This window comes from Chaetodon trifascialis, chromosome 3 (assembly GCF_039877785.1).
Source record: "Chaetodon trifascialis isolate fChaTrf1 chromosome 3, fChaTrf1.hap1, whole genome shotgun sequence".
Taxonomy (NCBI): Eukaryota; Metazoa; Chordata; class Actinopteri; order Chaetodontiformes; family Chaetodontidae; genus Chaetodon; species Chaetodon trifascialis.
This window is the reverse complement of record NC_092058.1, coordinates 7,505,133-7,525,606: the sequence shown is the minus strand read 5'-3', so window position 1 is coordinate 7,525,606 and position 20,474 is coordinate 7,505,133. Positions and strand designations below refer to the sequence as shown.

Below are 20,474 nucleotides of genomic sequence, written 5' to 3'. Positions count from 1 at the left end.
TTTTGTTCCCCTCCAGCTCTTGACATGAATATCTGGCTCTCCAGCTGGTAAATGCTCTGTTATGTTCACCAGCTAGTCGCTAATTGTAGCTGTCTCCTTGGTAATGGCAAGAAGCAAAAATGAAAAATGAAGCCAATGAGGAAGTGCAACTTGAGGCTGGTTCCACAAGCGAGTAAATCCCCATAGACCCCGTCATTAAAATGTCCAACTTTATAAGAAGAAGAAGAAAAAAAATTATTAGTCACATTTTTAACACACAACATGCAAAGTTAGGGAGGGGAAACTGCACATCATGCATATGTGAAATTTTTTCTCCGCCTTTAATCCATCCTTGGTCCGTCCTTCCTCCGCGGTGGACCAGGAGCGGTGGGCTGCCAGCCAACTGGTGCCCAGGGACCAGTTCCTTGTTGTCACCATTGGTCAGGTGGTGATCTTCTTGCATGTTTTTAGTGGGGGTATTTTTATGGAGAACACTCCAGGTGAACACGGGGAGAACATGCAAACTCCACACTGAAAGGCCCCCTTTTTCCTCGAGCAGCAGGCACTGAAGGCATGGTGGAGGACACGCCACCAGTGCCCACAGCGGGATTTGAACAGGGACCTTCTACAGTGTTACCACCTGTACCATCGTGCCACTTTATAGCAGAAATAAATGTGTTTACGGCCTGGTACGAAACACTTTTGGTCTCTATAGCTAATTTCCCTGTTTGTGACAACTGCTCGGGGGGCCAAGTTTTTTTTAAAAGTCATGCATTTTTATGGGCATGGCTGCTTTGAGTGACAGCTAGCCGTTTGGCTCCAGCAACCAGGCCTCATTCGGCCACCTCAGCTCCACCCATGCTGCACCTCTTAACTTATTTTTGGATTAGCTGGGAATTAAGTGGAGTCAGGGGCTGTCAAGATGTTAACGGCTGGAGCCTCTGACACCAAGCTTCACAATGGCTCTTCAGAAACCTGAGGGTGACCTCAGAGAGAGTGCTTAAATGCTCTATACAGTCAGTGGGTGACGGGCAGGAAGTGTGCAGTTAGTTTATTAGATCTAAGTTTGAGGTACTTTAATTACTTAAGTATTTCTCTCTTTTGAAACTTTACAAGCTATTTCCACTCTGCTATGTTTAAGACAGATTGGCATTTTATTAAACTACAAATAACCAAGAGCCATAGTGAATATTTCCCTTTGAAGATGATGATTTCACAGACATGTGAAAGGGGCCAGTTTTTGTATGAGTACTTCTACTTCTGACTCTTCTAGCATCTCTTTTTTAACTTGAGTAAATGATGGTCCTCCGAATTCTTGATGCTCTGATCTCTTCACAAAAAGCTTGGCTCATGTTGGTTCTCATTTATGATGCCTGCGGCGCTCCCCACCCAGACAAATAAAATCCCTAATCTAATCACATTCACGCACTTCCGAGGCAGTAAGAACTCCATCAACCAGATGGTGTATGAGCACTCGTCTGCTTCCTGTCACTGCATGCTGCGTCACGTAACGTCAGACTCACTGTACAGTTCAAAGGGTAAATGGGAGAGTTTGCTGAGCATCGCAAGACAAGAGATTTTTTTAAAGCACTTGTCTTGCAGCAAAGAGTTTTTTATTAAATATTTTATTCCAGTTTGCATTTTAAACCACCGGCGATCCTGACTGGGAAGAAGCACAAATGGATTAAAAACATAGCACCATCTTTAATTTGTGCTTGTTTATCCATAAGCCTACATGCATTTGTTTTCTCTGTAGGTTTATTCAGTTATATTTATATTGAGCCAAATCACAGCAAAAGTTATCTCATGACACTTTGCATATAGAGCAGGCCAAGACCAGATTTCATGCACATTTATCTCACTGAAGTTGCTAAAAAGTTACTAAAAAGCACTGGTTTCTCCACAGTAACGATCAACGACTTGAAACGCTGTCCAGCTCTAATACTTGCATTTCATTCCTTCGCTTTCATGCTCTCGACGCCTCGAGCTAAAGGCCTGTTTGACTTAACAGAAATGATGAGCAGTTATCCATCATTAACAAAACAAACCTGTTGACTCAAGTGCTATGAGAGATCAGAGGTGTGATAGGAGTTGTGGAGAATCCGCGCTGAAGCAAAAGTCAATATTTGTCCTCAGTTGCCCTGTCACACGATGTCTACACAGGCACCGTTCAAATGATCGCCTCAGTGCTCGCCACCTGCATGCACAGTGACATCACGCCCACCAACACACACGCACTGTCTCTCACAAATAAACACGCAGGTACAGTACACCTGTATTATCGCATGCGTCACCGCAGGCTAGTCCCATATCACAGTGAAAGTATAATCAACTAGATTAATCTTTGCAATTTAAATGAAGAGCTGTCACTCTCCATATGTCATGTCCTTTTCGTGCAGGAAGTGGACTCAAAGTACAAGCAACAGCAAACCGACTGATGAATATTTGTGCAAAAGCCATTCATTTTAACCTGGGATGGGTTTCTAAAAGTCCCTTAGGAGCCTGTGAAATCCATCCTGAAGGACAGAAGCTTTGCCCCAGCGACAGGTAACAGATACTTGTGCATGTATGGTGGAAATAAATGAAAAGTAAATTATACCATCACTAAGCAAAGATGAGAATTTGAATATGAGGACATGGACCTCTGTTGGAATGGTTTTGTGTTGACCCTCTGAACTGTATGAGTGCGATAACGACTGATAGCTGATAGTTTGTTTACCTTTGAGAGAAGTTTAATTATCAGCAAACACTCACAGCCTTATCCTCACGTCGCCTCACTCAATCTGCAAAGGACTTTAAGTGGGTGTACAATTTTGTCCAGAGACTTTAGTGCCACCTAGAGTGTCCACTGTGTCTTTGTCTTTCTCCAAATAGAAGAATCCTGATCCTGATTGATTGGGATAGTGTGAAAGCTGTCAATCGAACCCTTATCGAAACAACTGGGCCGGGACTCTTGAGAGGAGGTGGTCTTGGTTTGTTTGTGGTGGGAATGTGATCCGACCTCAATCCAAACCAACTAATAAGCGTACTAGTTTGAGAGAAATGGCTCCAGGCGTGTTTGGTAAAATTGGGATGAGGACGAGGAAATTATAGTTACTAGCAACTAACCAGAGAACGAATCATAGTCAAGCTTGGACTAATGCAACGTGCTATGTTGTATTTGGCTACTGGGCCGTCTTCTTGCCTTGTTTGAAGGGTCAATTTGTAACACAATAACACAAACGAACCGATTATGGTGGCACGGTGGCACGGTGATACAGTGGCAACACTGTCGCCTCACAGCTAGAAGGTCCCGGGTTCGATTCCCACACGGTGTCCTCCACCATGCCTTTGCTGCCTGCTGCCCCTTATCTCGAGGAAAGGGGTTTTCTCTGTGGAGTTTGCACGTTCTCCCCGTGTTCACCATAAAATGAAACCCCCCTCTAAAAAAACAACATGCATGAAGATCACCACCTGACCGATGGTGACGACAAATAAAACTGCGTCCCCGGGCGCAGGTCAGATGGCAGCCCACCGCTCCTGCTCTGCCGCGTAGGAAGGACTACCGGGATGGGTCAAAAGCAGAGGAAGAATTTCACCAATGCATGGTGTGTCTAGCATGTTCTATGTAGTGTGTGACATACAGAGGGTCCCTCTGATTTCTCTCTCTATGTAGGCAGCGGTTGACCAGCAGCTCCTGTATTCTACAAAGTGAAATGACTGTTTTTGTCAAAGGAGTCTGGTGGCTTTGCAGAGATATAACAGCTTCAGTTCTGTCAGAAACAGCTGTCTGACTGCAAAGTAAAGCTGCGAAAATATTCTAAATGTAGTGTAGGGTCTTTTTTTAATTGGCTAAAATGCATTTTGCTACTGCCCGCCTCGACAATACATTAGCTTCTGTGGCGATACTCCATTCTGCTTCTCCAAACTGGGAGCGTGTCGACTGTGATCTGCTGTGGGTAACACTCACCAGAACCTCATACAAACCCACTTTAAAAAATCTGGACCACCCCTTTAAGGGTGAAGTGGTGGAGGAAGTAAAATGTGGAAAAATAATAAGCAAAGCTGGTATTTGGCCTCCTCAAAAAAAAAAAAAAGACAACCTACTCATTGTTTCAGTGTTAATTTAATCATACAAATGCTTAATTATAGATACAGGGAAAAAAAAGCTTTATTTTGACAGTTTCTCTTCAGATAAATGTGCTATTTTAGAACTATGTAAACTTTCATCTCATCCACTCACCATGCCACCCATCTCAAATCCGTACAGTCACAAACTAAAACTAGAGAATGAATCCAGCAATATTAAGATTTCTCACCATCTGTCTCTTTCTCACACACACACGCAAGCTCACAAGACAGAACCACACACACACACACACACACACACACACACACACACACACACACACACACACACACACACACACACACACACACACACACACACACACACACACACACACACACATATACACACAAAGACGTGACTAAAAGAAGCAGAACAGTGTATACTGTTTGGGAGGAGGACTCTCAATACAAACTCAGCAGTGCTGCAACACAGAATGCTGGTGAGTTTTACACACAGGTGCAAATATCATGATTTACATTTTGATGTTTGTAATTACAACGAGGAGAAAGTTTGGTAAATGAAACCTTATAAAAATACATTTTTGAATGAAATATCCCCTTTGAAAAAAAAAGGGAGTTCCATCATCAGTGTTTCCCATTTTATTTTAAAGCCTAAAATAAATGGTGAAAGCCACTGCTTTACATAATGAACACAGCGAAGCTAAACAAAGAAATTCAGGCGTGATAGCAGGCTGTGACTCATAACCCGTGTGATCAAGGTAAAACAGTCGCTTTTAAGATCAGATACGGGTGCAGTGATGAAAGGAACGTTTAAAACTATGGTTAACACTATGAAAACAAACTTTAAAGCTGTGAAGAACAGAGGCCTTCAGGGGAGAGCAGATAAGCCAAACTGATCAATAAAACCTTCTGGAAAATGCTGGTATCACAATCAACAATCAGCCAAAAACAACCACTTTTCCCTTATCAGGAGTGGTGGACAGCAATGTGCAAATAGCAGTAACAGAACATCAGTGCTAATCTTGATGCAAACCATTGATATTCATATTCAGACAGGCTTATTAGAGTCAAACCATAACACTTTAAGATGGACTAACATGATTGTTTGTAATCTGATTTTTAGCACCACCTGCTGGCTATAAACGGGACTTCTTGCACCTGCAGTGCACATTAAGACAGCAAATACAGTAAATAGCAACAGGGCAATTAGTGAGTCAGTTCATCCAATCAGTGCGGAGTCACTCAGCAATACTTCAGAGGTACCCGCCCAGCAAAGCTCTCTCAACATTGACGTGTACTGAATAGACACATCATCCTTAACCCAAGTAGTATACACCATTTTTATGTCAGTTAAATCCAAAGAGAAACCATGGCGTACATGCACACACAACAGACTCTCACACACACACACACACACACATACATATATATCTAGTACACACTGTTGACGTGGACTACACTCACTCATCAGGCAAAATAGATTTAGATGGCTTTTTCAACCCTTCCTCGCACCTCACTTGCTCAGACTCACTCGCATCCTTTTGCGCTTCAGCATCTATTTAAAGCGAAAACCCACCCTAAAAAAAATAACAAACAAAAAAAACAAACTCACTCGACTTATGCGGCCTGAATCGGGAACCTGCTGACAGTGTGGCCTGATGGCAGAACAGATTAGTGTCTTGGTTCTCTGGATTTTATCTTTGGGAATGACAGGGTTCCTACACAGGGGTGGTTCCTATTTTCTTTGCGTAAATGGACGATATTTGCCCCATTTTTTATTATCTTGGGATTTGAATATGAGGTGTTCAACATGTGTCTGGACACTGATGCGAGGCATAGATGTATTACTGACTTCTGTGGACTCCTGAGTTAAATGTTATTGTGGCTAAACTTGAAATCTGTCATGAGAGACAACCGTAGGTAACACTGGGACATAGTGTGTTTTTTAGGCTATTGGCTGTTTTTCTGTTCGTTTTCTTGTTGTGAAAGTACAAAAAATGCTTTCTTCAAGGCCGAAGCAAACAGGTCTGTATGTGTTATCCGGCCTGGCTCAGAACCCTGGACTCAAAGGGGGTCCGACACTGCTCAGTTTTAGCCTGGAAGGACGAACAGAATGAGCAGGACTCTGGAGTAAATCCAGAGTTATGGTAACGTCAACCTCCATGTAGCAATTGCAGCTGGCAAACTCTTGACTTCTCGGAAAGCTCTCACATTTCCAACAGCGATTAGCAACACACGTCAAAACCACTTCAGCCAAAGTCAGACGTTCAAGGTCATTCAACAAAAATATTTATGGATTTATGGAGAGCGCCATATTTTGGATCTCCACACAGCCTAATTTATAATCATTCAACCACTTTGAGCTGTCTGACAATGTGAGTGCTCACAAGATGTAATCATGGGAATCTTTGCCATCTCTGCCTTTGAGATTTATTCAAGAACAAGAGCAATTCTGCGGTTTACTAATAGTCTTTTTTGTGATTGGCAAAGCTCTTGTGTTTGTGTGTCTGGTACAATGGGTCACTCTTGTGGTTGTTAAACACCCCACACTGTTCGGCAGGTCTGTGTGTGAAACTGGTGTCAAGCTTTTATCAAGGGGAAAACTGGAGATAATCCATTCACTTCTGGTAAAAACTTCTCCCACCTAAAACATACATCCTACAACTTTTCAGTGTCCACTAATGATCTATGATGACATTTTGTACTTTTCTCAAACATGTCCAGACCTGTGCAGGAACCCAGAGGAACAAAGTATTCAATTACCCACGGGAATACCAAATTGTAAGCAGATTATTTAGGGTTGATTTTCCCTTTAATTAGGCGTGTTTTACAGTGGAAATAAAAATAGTCACGTGTATCTATTTTTAAGGGTTTATAGCACTCTTAAATGAAGCATTCACACATGCGAATCCAGGTGTTGATGTCTGGTGGGATGTTTCACTGTAGCGGATGTAATCCATCACCCCTTCGTAGTTTGTGTTTCTGTGGAAAGGGCCATGAGGTTGGGAAGAGGGTTGTCATGAGTCAATATAAAACAACTGTTCCTCCCCCCCTCCGACTCCTCTGTGTTCAAGGACTCCCAGGGTGTTAAGCTCATCATCCACCATAGGAGGGGGTGGAGTCTTTGTCATTCTAGCTCTGTCCAAACGGATAGGGTCCATGAATGCCCTGGAAAAAAACAAGACAAAGGGTGTTAGAGTCGTTTAAAGTTCAAGGTTTTTGTGTGATGGAATGAAAGTGAATATATGTGAAGATGAGAGCAAAATTGTTCAATCGTTCGAAAGCAAATCAAGCCAACACACACTGCTCGTCAGGCTCAGCGCTACATTATCAGCTACCTTGGACGAAGCTGTGCTTTGAGCTGAATGCCAACAGCAGCAACATGATAACATTTAGCACGTACTGATTAGCATGATGGAATTTTAACGTCAATCTCAAAGTGCAACCGGGGCTTACAGAAACTGATCATTTGTGTTTGAGGCAGACTGCCTTTAACCAAGTGAAAATCTGGACCATTCAGTGAAACTGGATGACAAGTCAGGTACCAAATGTCACAGCGACACATCAAATAGCTGTCAAGAAAATTTACTCTGGATAAAAGTCCCAGAGCAATAGACCAAAAGCCCGGTCATAGCATGGAGAAACAACAACTGGCCTATCAATGTAACTACTGCATTTATTTTATTAAAGGTATTATAAATATAACACAAAAGAATGAAGACTAGACAACAATTATCGCCTCACAGTTGTATGCCTCCACCAACCAGTCAAGTTCCAACTTACATCCACGTCTGTGCTGACTCATATGTAGTGACAAGAAGAAAAAGGCACTACATGTCTTTTTTGGTGAAAGACAAGTTAATACCATATAGTAACGAGAGCCAAGGACAGATAGAAAGCTTCATCACACGGTGCAACGACAAGCGCCAGAAACTCAATATCAGCAGAACCAATGAGCTAGTGGTGGACTACATATCTGCAGGATATCATTTTGTCACAGTGAAGCTGACCTTTGACCTTTAGGGTATAAAATACCATCACTTCATTGTTTTATCCTTTGAGACATTTGTGGGAAAGTGTGTCATAATCAGCGTAATCATGGCCAAAAACGTGACCAAGTGGATGTCTGTGCCAAATTTTAAGAAATTCCATGAAGGCATTCCTGAGATATCCTGTTCATGCGAATGGGACGGACGGACCAGTTCTTGCTGGCACGGAGGCATAAAAAACAAAGTGATTAAAAGACCTGGAAACCAGTTCGTGAGACAATGTGAACTGACACTGATCCAGTTATAAGCCTTCTTCATTCCTGTTCCAACTGTTCTTCTTTTAGCTACATCTAATTACAACAAAGTACAATTGCTGCAACATAAATACTGAAACACCCCGATTGTCTATAATCTAATATCTCAACAGCTGCTAAGGCAACTGGTTTGCACATAAAATAATCCCCAGGGGTGAATTCCTAATGATGTCAGTGACCCCTTGAGCTTTCCTCGACCGACACTTGACCAGCACATGCCCATGACAAAGCACAGTATGTTAAAAATAACTAGCAGATGCTTTTTATTCATAGTCACAATTTTCTGGTTTTTCACAACAAATGTGAAAATCTAATGGAAAGGCAAATTTACTGAGCACACTGATGCTGCCCAGAGCATGCAACTTTTATATTTTCAACACTCCATAAGCTTTCCTCAATGCCACCTTCAGGCCAAAATTTCTATTCTGCATATAAGATACCTCATTATGTAAAAGGCAGATTGCCTATTAATTTGCAGAGAACATTAATGCTCAAAAAGGGAAAAACACTTTTGATTTAAATGACCCTGAGGCCCTCCTGCAACCACTGTCCTCTGGACAAACTTTTCAGTTTTAGAGGTACTACTGGTAAGGCTCCTGTTTAACACTACAACTGCTCCAGAAATGACAGGGACTGAATCAAAACATGAACAGTTAATATATATCTGTGGTGCCCTAATTCAATACTAGACACACTTTCGCACAAGACAGTCTTGTAACACTGCTGGAAAAGAGTCATGAGCATGTTTTATGTTTTAAAAGGGAAAACATGCATTTTGTTTCAGAAGCACTTAATATACCACACGAGAGGACACACACAAAAGTGAGCATATAATCCACACTAAATACTGTAGACCAGTGATGCTCACCTGCCACCCTGTAGGACACACTCTTCCACAGAACATTAATTCAGAAAATATGCGCATTTAACTCACCGGTGGAAGAGGCCCAGTCTGTCCTGAGTGTTATCACTGATTAGCATGCCAACCCCTGGCTACGAGCCAAAAAAGTATAATTCATAGTTCACCCATTCTATAGAATTGGATTATTCTCTAACTCCATCCTCTCTACTCAGAGGACCCACCATCGAGCAGCTCGGCTCGCAGGCTGGAGGTTCCCTGGAGCCGACAGCAGCATGCTGGAAGTAACTCCAGAGACTAACCCAGAGGCATCACTTGCATTTATTTTGGTTGTATTGAGTCTCAAACTAAGTATTTCTCTTTGCTTCCTGGGATCCTGAAGAGCAGTTTTTGTTGCGATAAGGATTTATTCATTGGTGGTTTAACTGCAGTTTTTGTATTAACCCTTTGACGGGGGGTCTGAGAGTATTTTCTACTTTAGTATCTAGTTATCATTTTTGATTTCCCATGCTTTCTAGGAGTCTGTTCACCCTGATATAGGCGAATAAAAATAAGATTACTTTTGTAAGAATGTGAAATTATTAAAAAATAATTGGTAAATTAGGCAGAAATATACTTTTTTAAGTGTGGCTACGACAGTGTGTGCTTAGAAAAATTATGGCCCTGTTGTAGATGGAGGCATGTTGCACTGTCAGGTTTTCATTAAAGCTGTTTTGCTCATGTACAAACAACAAAACAAAAGGTGTACTCATACGAGCTAACTTTATGAATGTAGTGAATGTCGCAATGTAAGTTTAAAACAGTAGTTCTGTGATGTGCGCAACCCTAGATTTGATTCATACATACATACCTGACCATAGGTCATCACAGAAAGATTGGTTTGGAGACCATTTGACGCTCTATTTACAGCATTATGAGACAGTCCGTTTTGATCTTGCTGGATTGGCTCTTGTGTACGCTCCCAGGCTCCGCCGGGATCTCTGAAGCTGTTGTCAGTGGCGTCATGCTTGTTCTTCTGTGGCGAGGCAAAGGGGTTGAAGTCTCCCTGCACATTGCGCTGGGGTTGGGTATTGAACTCTGTCTCGAACGAGGACAGCTGCTGGGTCACGCCGAGGAGACCTCCGACTTCTACACTAAGAATCACCCAGATTACATCTGTGAAGAAAAGAAGTGTACATAACCATGGACTGACCATATGACTGAGACACCAGTGTTGGGAAAGCTACTTGGAAAGTGTAATGAGCTAAGCTACCAGTTACTCTACATTAAATGAAGCTTCACTGCAACAAAGCCAACCCCAGAGAAAGGAAGCAAACTCAGCTAAAGCAACACTGCAAAAGTAGGAGAACATTGAAGATATTTATTTTTACATTGAACCAGCTTCATTCCAAGTCTGTGCTATCTCAGTGATCAATAAAACTGTCAGTCAAACAGACAGGCAGGCAAAAAATGTCAAGTTCAGTTGCTAATTAAACAGTGTGCTCTCTGCTCTTGCTGCTCCAAAACCAATATGGCAATAAGAACAAAAAAACCCAATATGCTCCACATAACAAAAAGCAGGTGTCGTGAGTGAGTGTATATTCATCTATGTCTGTGTGTGTGTGTGTGTGTGTGTGTGTGTGTGTGTACCTGTGCTTGCATGGCTATGCTCAGTTTAGACTTGGGCACAAGTGCAGGACAAACTGTTCCCTCAACATTTAATAACTTAACTCGAACCATTGTAGAAAAAGAATCCAAATTTCCTCTGGATCAATTCTTCTCCGTGCTCACCCTCTGCCATATTTCCATCAAGTAAACTCAAGCTTGCGTTTCTGTACTCCCCTGCAGCAGAGACGTTGTCGGCACCAGTCCAAGGACTGGTAAGTGATGTCACCGTCATATGGAGGTGCTTCTGTCAGCTACACATACACGTCTGTGTACGGCGGTGGCTTCTTTTACTGATACTGATTAGTTTAATTTCAGACTGCAGCAGAAAGCTCTGCTGCGTTTGATCTTCAGAGACGTTTGGGACAATGTAGCTTGTGTGGACGCTACCGCACTACTTGATCAATGCCAGAACTAAGCTACCGCAAAGCTATTTGATTCAGAAAGCAGCAACGCTGCTACCACCACGCTACTGAGAAATGTTGTTTAAGTAGTAACACTGCGGCTGTTAGTGCCACTACTGCTCGACACTGACAGACACGCATACCAACATAATATACTTTGGCAGAAAAAACAAAGTATATTATATAAGTACAGTCAGTGTGCCATGGGGCATGTCTATCAAGTACATTTACATACGTCAGCAACAGACACACACCGCCATGGCACGCAGCAGAGGAGGCTTTCCTGTAACAACAAAACCAGCTGAGCTTGTGTTGCAGTATGAAGTGTGAAAATAATGTTCGGTCTGGGAATGTGAGACTACGCAAAGAGCAACATCAAAACCCACATCCAAGTTATTTAACTGGCTTCAAATGAGGCTTAACATTCGCACAGTTTCTCTTGACTGCCTGTCAATATTAAAAACGCCAACATTGCTCCAGCGTGTGGGTCTCGAATATATCTTACATTACTGCTAACACTGCATTCAATAGACTAACCAGCAGAATAAACAATAAAGCAACATAAAAACAGCAAAACTTACAGGTTCTAAGTTTGAGGTCGGTAACAATCCATCCTTCAGTTTTGAAACAAATCGTTCTTTGTATTGGCCCTAAACACAGTCTGATGCAAAAAGATAAGTGCAGAAATATAGCCTCTGAGCTTTCCATTTGTCATTGTTGTGGGGACGTTTCCATCAAATGAATCCGCTGGGTTGGTTCTTGCAGTAAGTTGCTCATAATGTTATCTTCTAGAACTGTGTGTTACCGGAGTCAGTGCAAGTGAGGAAAATAGTAGTTGGTGAATGTAACTTCATTTCTATGAGTCTGTGTGTTGCCCTCTTCCTCCATTTTATCACAGTAAAGCACATCATTATTTTTGATATGCTAAAACTTTTATCACGGTAATGACGGTATTGCAAAACTCTGCTGTGGCAGAACATGATAATGGTGAGAGTGACAAAATAGGCATACAGCCCACCCCTTGTTGACAGATTAACAGAATAATGAAGACAAATGTTGGTTGCAGGCCTAATAAACTGCCCCATTAGAAACAAATCAAATCACTGGTGATTTCCTACCTCCATAGAATAATCCGGTGGCTGTACACATCCTCCACTGGCCCTGGTACATGCCTGGAGCTGTGGGACTTCGCATCTGCACACTCACATCTGATATTTCCTGGGGGTCTAGTGACTTTACCATAACTGTGTTGACATGCCCAAACTGATCTCCACCAATGTATTTGAGACTAACCCCAGGTGGCCACGACTCTGCACCTACAATACACAGATGAGTGCATCAAAAGACAGTTCAACAACAAAACCACAATGCAGTAACTGACATTTGCTCTGGCATATATTGCACACAGATTCAGAAAGGCTACTTATACTGTATAAGATAAACTTGTGAATGCGGTGACATGCTCCACACCTGTGTTTTGTATTCTCCAGGTCTTTGTGAATGGTGTATCTGGAGGAACTGACTCTCCTTCCCCAATTGTCACATCTTCAACAAAGGACATGGATGGCGTGTTGACATTGGGACTTTCAAAGTCATAATATGCACCAATTGCAGCCTGCAGGTTCCTGTTCCAACAGAAAATGAAGAGCATGGTGTTAACAGGCGTATACATAAAAGATTTTTACCTTAATGTTATAATATAAGCCAAAATCAACAAAACTGACAGTGAGCTTGTTTTTTGTGCAGATTGTCTTATACTCAGAATACTTCTTGAGTCAAGCTGTGCAGGTGATGGACAGTCTTTCTAATCTGCTGCTTGACAAACTATTTAATCAAATGTGACAGTCCACCAATCTGAAACTGACAATTAAAAGGAAAATGCATCCTAAAATAGAATTCACATGCTCAACAGACAGTGAACAGTGAAGCGACTCTGGGGACACTGAGTGTTTCTAATCTCTCTTTTTTTTTTTTGACAATTGTATGTGTAGAAATTTATACTAAAACTGAAGCGATTGACCAACAGAACATTAATCTGGAACAATAGTGTGGAGAGATTGAATATTTAAGTCATTTTCTAAGCAAAACACTTTGAAAAATCTTCAGTGATTCCACTTTCTAAAATTTAAATACACATTTATGAAATTAATCATTTCCTTGAGTGAATAAGTGCAGAGATGTTGTTTTACGGCAAATGGCAGACATTTAAAGGGGTACTCAGCCATTTAGATTTGCCCTTAAATAAAGTTGGTGGGCTCACAGTTCAAGAAAGAACAGACAAAATCAATGAATTACTACGTCATATGACAAGTTGAAAGCACCAGCGATTATGCCTGTTCCAAATGGTCACAACGCCTGACGTCCTATAGAGTGGCAAGACACAATAATTGACAATTGGGGACTGCTGGTTAGTGTCTCCTCAAACTCAAACTCAAATGTCTACACAGAAGTGAGTAAGGTACTTTGAGACAGGAGTTCAAATCCTGCTCATGTTTTTACCTCTGTATGCCTGGCCAATCGCTGTGTGACGTGGGCACTCTTGTCAGATTTGGAAAGTTACAAAAGCCGTTGAGCAAAACAATGTTTCATACACTGTTTGACCATCCCACAAGTACTTTGGTTCAATCATACCGATTTCTTTGGTGCCTGTGGGCCCGTCAAAAACAATGAGTCCTAACTTTCCGTAATGCAACTCAATAATGTCTTTCATTAGACCCTTCCTGGCTGGTTAAAATCCATATCTGTCAAACTCCACACTTCTGGTTTGTAATGGACATTTTGATATAAATTGTTCAGTCTCCATCCGACATCATCGGAGGTTATTCTATGAGACTTGACAAAGCTTCTCCTGAGCCACAAAATAGATTGTACAACTGTTTTCACGGGCTGAGTAGTGCTTGTCATGACTACTCAGCTGATTTAAATGAGTAAAATTGGTGGAAAACATGAAATGAAACTGATTATTATGTCATCTGCTAACTGACTGATCATGAGACAAAATGAGTCAGTATCTTGGTGACCTACCACCTTCGCTAAACAATCCTTTACCAAAAAAGGGGCTAAATTGAAGTAAGACTGATGGCAGGCTGAATATGATCTTTAAAATATTTCTGAGACATTACAGGTTTCCTGCTGAAAGCTGTGGATTCTAATAAAACTCAACAAAGTTGTTCATTCGGTTTCAGTGTGGAAATTCCCACCACTGTCACGTGATTATATCACCTTTCCCGACATGGTCTTATGCTCCAAAATGAAACTTGAACAATGTCAACTCTGTAATTTATTTTTTTGTCACGTGGTTTCTCCCGTCAAATAAAGATGTGATCAAGGCAATCGACAGCTGATTGACTAAAAGCTTGAAATCAGTTGATGAGTGACACGCGGACGTTTTGATTGGGCCACTTGTTGTCAGCCGTTGATAGATCACGACTGGTTACGTCATCAGACTAACGTGAAGTGACTGGCGCTGCCTTGAGTTGTGGCTTCCCAAAGAGCATGGTTTAACTGGCTCTGCTCGCTATTATGTAATATGGCAGATAATACAGATTACCAAGAGTTACAGATACCGAGACTTCACTATGCTTAAATTAGCCTGCTGGCTAGTTAGCTAGCTGGCTCGTTGCTTTTTCAGTTATTTCACAACAATATAACTCACAGTTGGGACAAACTTTATCGTTTCACTTCCGTTTGCCCCCGAAACGATCGTCAGGAGTTCACTAAACTGCCATTTGCCATGTAGGACTTATGAAATTAGCCTCTCGACTTTGAACAACAGTAACTTAGCTACGTGTGTGGCTTCCTCCATTTTTTTTTTTTTTTTTTTTTTAGCATTTTAAAGTAGGCTAAATAGCTACAGCACTGTTGGTTAGCGTCATGTTGCTGTCCGACAACAGGCCAACGAATCCCCGCACTCACCAGTTGGTCATGTCCAGGAAGAAGGCGCAACCGGCTGGGTTGAGCTGGAAGCCCAGCAGCCTCTGGAACTCCGAAATGAGGACGTCTTTGTCCGTGGTACCCATGCAGCTGAACTTCTGCATGAGCTCCGCGTCCACGTCCATGTCCGTGCCCTCCATGGGTGGCGGGTGTCCCGTAACAGAGACGGGGTGTTCCGGTGGTCCTCTCTCAGTTTAGTCCGAGGCCTTGTCCAGCCATAACAACCAGCTCAACAACAACAAGCGTCAGTGCGCATGGCACGAGCAGGGGGACGATGTTTGACGTTGCAACAGCCCGCGCGTCACCTTCACCAATCACGTAGGGGGTGTCGACGTCATCTGTTGCTATTTGCAGCCACCTTTTCATTGGTTTATCAATGAATCCAAGCTTCTCCTTCTGCAGCTCAGCACCAGATATGTCACCGGATTTACATAGGATATTATCATTTTTATTGATGGATTATTACATTATTTCATATAGACATTGAATAACGAGAATAGTATCATAGTTGGAGCTTTTGTTCAGCTTTCACGTTTCTTTGGCTGTGCTGTACATAAAGCATTACAATTCATGGTAATAAGGCCAGAATTCAAATAAAATTTTGGTTTATCAATGAAAACCAAGCTGCTGCAGTTGCAGCTTAGTACCATATACGTCAGCTGTTTAATACTGGATGTAATATTTGCACAGTTTGTAAAGCTGATAAAGGATTTTTTTTTAAAACATTATTATTATTGTTGTTGTTGTTGTTAATAATTATTGTTATAATAACTAGTGGCACATTTTGTGGGTCTAATTCTTGAGTATTTACATTATATGTTACTGTACCATTGAAATTCTGTTTACATACTAATACATGTGTAATAATATCTCAATAGCAATCTGACACGGGGGCATTCTGTTGCCTTTTTCACTTTTACTTGAGGCACGTTAATAATACTTATGAAGCATACTGCTGCAAAATGAAAAACGAAATATTCGTAGCTTATTTCTGAATGAATTGTATCTGATTTAAAATGCGTGTCAAACACACAGAATCACGCAAAATAACTTTCATGCGGAACTATTTGTGAGTAGGTCTTAATATCCGGTGGGAAGACTTAGTGGGAACACCGGAACCGCGCTCTCGGTCAAGATAGCGGCTGATCATGCCTAAGTAAGTTCAGATATTATTTCATTTTGAAGCTCAATCTCTTGTTTTTCACTTTTCAACGAAAGTAATTATTATTTGTATTTATATTAAGTAACCAACGACGCAGAGATGTACTTTGAAATCTAATGAAATACACCAGTTTGTTTCCAAATGAACGCTGTGAGCTTTGTTAGGGCTGCGTCTACTTGCTGGACTCGACCTCGATGTGAATGTAACAAACAACAGAAGACAGCAACAGCGCCGTGATATTAAACCAGTTAAACAGATCTAGTCCACCATTCTGAGTATCTTTACAACTTCTCATTCATGTCGAGCTCTAAACGTGGAAGTGTTTCATCTTTTTAGACAGGCTCCGACTTGTGACTCAGTAATGCGGTTTTTACTAGGTTGACTTAATTTGTTTTTCAGGTATAAGAGAAGATTAATCTGATGGCGTGCTAAGTTTTAAAACACCATTTAAGGCTCAATAACGTCAGTTTACCTCCAAGATGGACGTCGTGAGTGGGGCCATAGCTGCAGACAACAGCGGATCATAATAAAATAAGTTGTGAATGTTAATAGAAATGAGGAGCATGAACGTTATACTAACAATCAATAATTACCTTTTTTACGTTATAATTTTCATCCTAGGTCCAGGGTGAGAGATTTTAGAAGGATTTTAAATATAAGTATATACTGCTGGCAAAAGGTAAAGATGTCTGTCTGAACAGGAAACTATAGAGTTGGACATCTCAAAACGTTTTTACAAAATTGTATTACTATATTGCAGCTTGTTAAACCAGAAAAAAGACAATGTTTTAACTCTGTGTTGGTGTAAGTTAGAATTCTGGCTCTTTAGTTTTACAGCTCATTACTTTTATATTGATTTACAGTTTGTCCCAGCTCCAAATTAAAGTATAAAGTTTTGGGACAGGTCATGTCTAAATCTGCATTTTTTTTTTGTTCTAACCTCAATCTTTTTATTCTCACATCTCACAGGTTTTACTGTGATTACTGTGACACCTACCTGACACATGATTCGGTAAGTTGTGTTTGCGTTTACAAAACATTGTTGAAAAGACTGTGAACGCGTGTCTTTGGTGTGTTCTGCTCTTGTTAAATATCCACACATCTGCTCTTTTTCTGTTCCAGCCGTCAGTGAGGAAAACCCACTGCAGTGGCCGAAAACACAAAGAAAATGTTAAAGATTACTACCAGAAGTGGATGGAGGAGCAGGCTCAGAGCCTGATCGATAAAACAAGTGAGCAAACGATTATATCTGTTCTTAAGGGGCTTCAGTGTGGGTTATGAGCGAATCAGCTCAGTCAGTTTAATTTAAATATGAAAGTGACCTCTAGTGGCTGCAACATATTATTGATGATGATTTATTTACAGTCATATTCATATTCACGTCATGCCTTTTCATTATTTATTTAATATCCTGGTTAAGTAAAGACAACAAACTGTTTGAGTTAAGGCTGTTACATGTCCCACACAAGGCATGCTTATACACATGTGAGCGATACCTGAACTGTTTGCTTGATTAGTGCAATGTATACACCGTGTGACTTGGTGGGGCCCCTCCTGAGATTACAAACCGCTAATCCACATAAGAGATTCAAAGCCCATGTGGCGCTGGAGCGTCTTATTCTCCACTGTGGAGGAATTTATTTGCAGAGGAGAATTTTAGTCCATAAAACTAACACGAACTTACAAAAAGATGAAAGAGGACACATCCTGTCAGCGTGTTGCAAATGCAAAATTAATGTCTCGTTTTTTGAAGTAGGCAGCTTTATTGACAGTGCTGTGTTTATCATTTTCTTGATGTTGCAGTGGACGGTAACATTGCAGCACTAATTCTGCACCATGTTGTGTGTTTTGCTCTGTGGAAATGTTAGACTGACCTCATGCACTTTATTTTGCTGTTTGCTCACCATACAGATAGTGAAAAACAGGCTTAAATGATTTTGTTTTACAAACACAGAAAAGCAAAGACAAGACTGCGTCTGGACATGAAATATTTCTGTGGTTGTTTGTGTCTTAATGTTTTGTCTTGTCTCCGAACAGCGGCTGCCTTTCAACAGGGAAAGATTCCTCCCACACCGTTCCCTGGTGGCCCTCCCCCAGGTGAGTCCATCGTCTTTCAGCTCTGCAGTAATTTGATTAACTAACCGTAACATAGACACTGGCTCTTAATTGTTAGATTAAGACTCAACAGGGAAAGGCTGTCAGCATTTTACTCCATATCAAACACTATTAAAATTAATTTCATTAGAATAAACGATCAACAAAAGCTTTGTGTTCCTGCAGGATTACAACTAACAACTCATTTATATTGATAAAACTACAACACCACTGCACATAATGATACAATAACCTAGAGGACAACACTTTGTTTTTCAACCGTTGTCTTTCTCCACTCCTCTTTGATGTAATATCTTACCAGGCAGCTTTATTGATGCATTCTTGTGATGACTCTGCTAAAGCAAAGTCAAATTATCAGTATTTCTGTGTTATGAATTTGCAGATTTATCGATCAAAAAACAGCAAAAATGACCAAATTCATATGCATATTACATTACATGTATGCTAAATTTCTGTTTTTAATGCAGGTGGTCCTCCTCGCCCCGGCATGCTACCAACACCCCCTATGGGAGGTCCGCCCATGATGCCCATGATGGGGCCTCCACCACATGGAATGATGCCCGGTGGACCTGGTATGAAACACTTCCCTTCAACAAAGCTTCACTCATTCCTAATTTACTTGACATCAAAGTGAAAGTGAATATGTTTGCCAGTTTAAGATAATTCAGACGAGAGCATTAAATAACGAGAGCAGCCTTTAGGGTAGTTAACAGAATGTAAGCAAATCTAAAGCTGTGTGTCCTTTCACTGCGTCATGCAGGAGGCATGAGGCCACCAATGGGAGGACCCATGCAGATGATGCCAGGACCACCACACATGATGCGTCATCCTCGGCCGATGATGATGCCTGTCAGGCCAGGCATGATGCGGCCAGACAGATAAGAGCCGGTGGATTTTCTCTGTTTCTTTTTGAAAACCTTTTTTTTAACACCCTCTCGTGCTGGTGTCAAGATTCAAACATCTCGTCTCACTTTGGCAAACTGTTCAGCACGCACGTTTAAAGAGCCTGTTTGATTTGACAATATTTGTTACTATGTTTTCACTTTGTTTTAGGTTTTAATGTTGTATTTCATTGCATTGCTTTGATAAATAAAACGGTGATTTCAAACCCGCTTCTCTCAGTTTGTAGTTCATACCAACAAAGGTCATAGTTAATGTTTTAAAGCCCCCGCATTAACATTAGCAAAAACTAAAATAAGTTTACATTAGCGTGACCAAGTAGCCACACAGTAACCACATATCATGACGTGACTGCGGTTCACAGTAGCCCCGTAGAGCAATTTGATGTTTTTCACCAGTGACTCTGTTTAAATGCATTAAGTATTCCATTTTTTTGCTTTATTCCAAAAAACAGCAGTATTCCTACTCGTCTGTGTACATGCTAATGAAGATTAATACCCTGTTTATATGCAGCCATGCATATTCTGATTAACCTAACATCGTGTTGTGCTTATGTTTCTTCTTTGCCAAATGAGGCTCTTTTTCAAAGTTTTCCACCGATGGTGTGTTTGTTTCGTGCGACCGCAGCCTCCCTCTTTCGTGTTCGACCACCTTCTTGAAAAGTTCAGTGTTGCAGTATTTGCACATATCCAGGACTTGTTTATCCGAGTCCTTCAGGCTGGATAAAAGCAGATTTCGCCTTCCAGCCAGCAGTGTGGCTTTTGTGCTTGCATCTCCACTCAAGCCTTTCAAAGTATTGGCTAGTTGGTTTGTGTACAACACGCAGCTGACTGTAAACAGGCAACAGGCCGTGTGTCGCAAACTGTGTTTAAAAACCCCCACTGAGACGCATATTCTGAATGCCTCATAGGCCGCACATGTTTTCAGGTGATTTCGGCTCCCTCTCGCTGCTCTCATCAGCATCGATTGCGGACGCTGCAGGAAGCTCACAGCACCAATCAGCAGGCACATACAGTGAGCGAGTAGCTGGTGAGCATAGCAGTGCAGTTAGCATCTGAAGAGCCAAACATTTCCCTCAGGAGTCAGAGGAGATCAAGACAGACC

The 20,474-nt window shown here is 41.4% G+C and overlaps 2 protein-coding genes across 2 annotated transcripts; one reads left to right on the top strand and one right to left on the bottom strand.

The window, feature by feature from the left end:
* Window positions 1-4,065: 4,065 nt before the first annotated feature.
* ilrun (inflammation and lipid regulator with UBA-like and NBR1-like domains) lies at window positions 4,066-15,449 on the bottom strand. The gene is made up of 5 exons (XM_070959541.1): window positions 15,176-15,449; window positions 12,731-12,885; window positions 12,379-12,576; window positions 10,063-10,367; window positions 4,066-7,218 (listed from the first exon to the last, which is right to left on the bottom strand). The coding sequence occupies exons 1-5, from the start codon at window positions 15,331-15,333 to the stop codon at window positions 7,183-7,185; spliced, it is 852 nt and encodes a 283-aa protein (XP_070815642.1). The 5' UTR covers window positions 15,334-15,449; the 3' UTR covers window positions 4,066-7,182.
* Window positions 15,450-16,285: 836 nt separating this feature from the next.
* snrpc (small nuclear ribonucleoprotein polypeptide C) lies at window positions 16,286-19,580 on the top strand. The gene is made up of 6 exons (XM_070959307.1): window positions 16,286-16,349; window positions 17,325-17,367; window positions 17,478-17,586; window positions 18,393-18,452; window positions 18,938-19,042; window positions 19,231-19,580. The coding sequence occupies exons 1-6, from the start codon at window positions 16,342-16,344 to the stop codon at window positions 19,350-19,352; spliced, it is 447 nt and encodes a 148-aa protein (XP_070815408.1). The 5' UTR covers window positions 16,286-16,341; the 3' UTR covers window positions 19,353-19,580.
* Window positions 19,581-20,474: the final 894 nt, after the last annotated feature.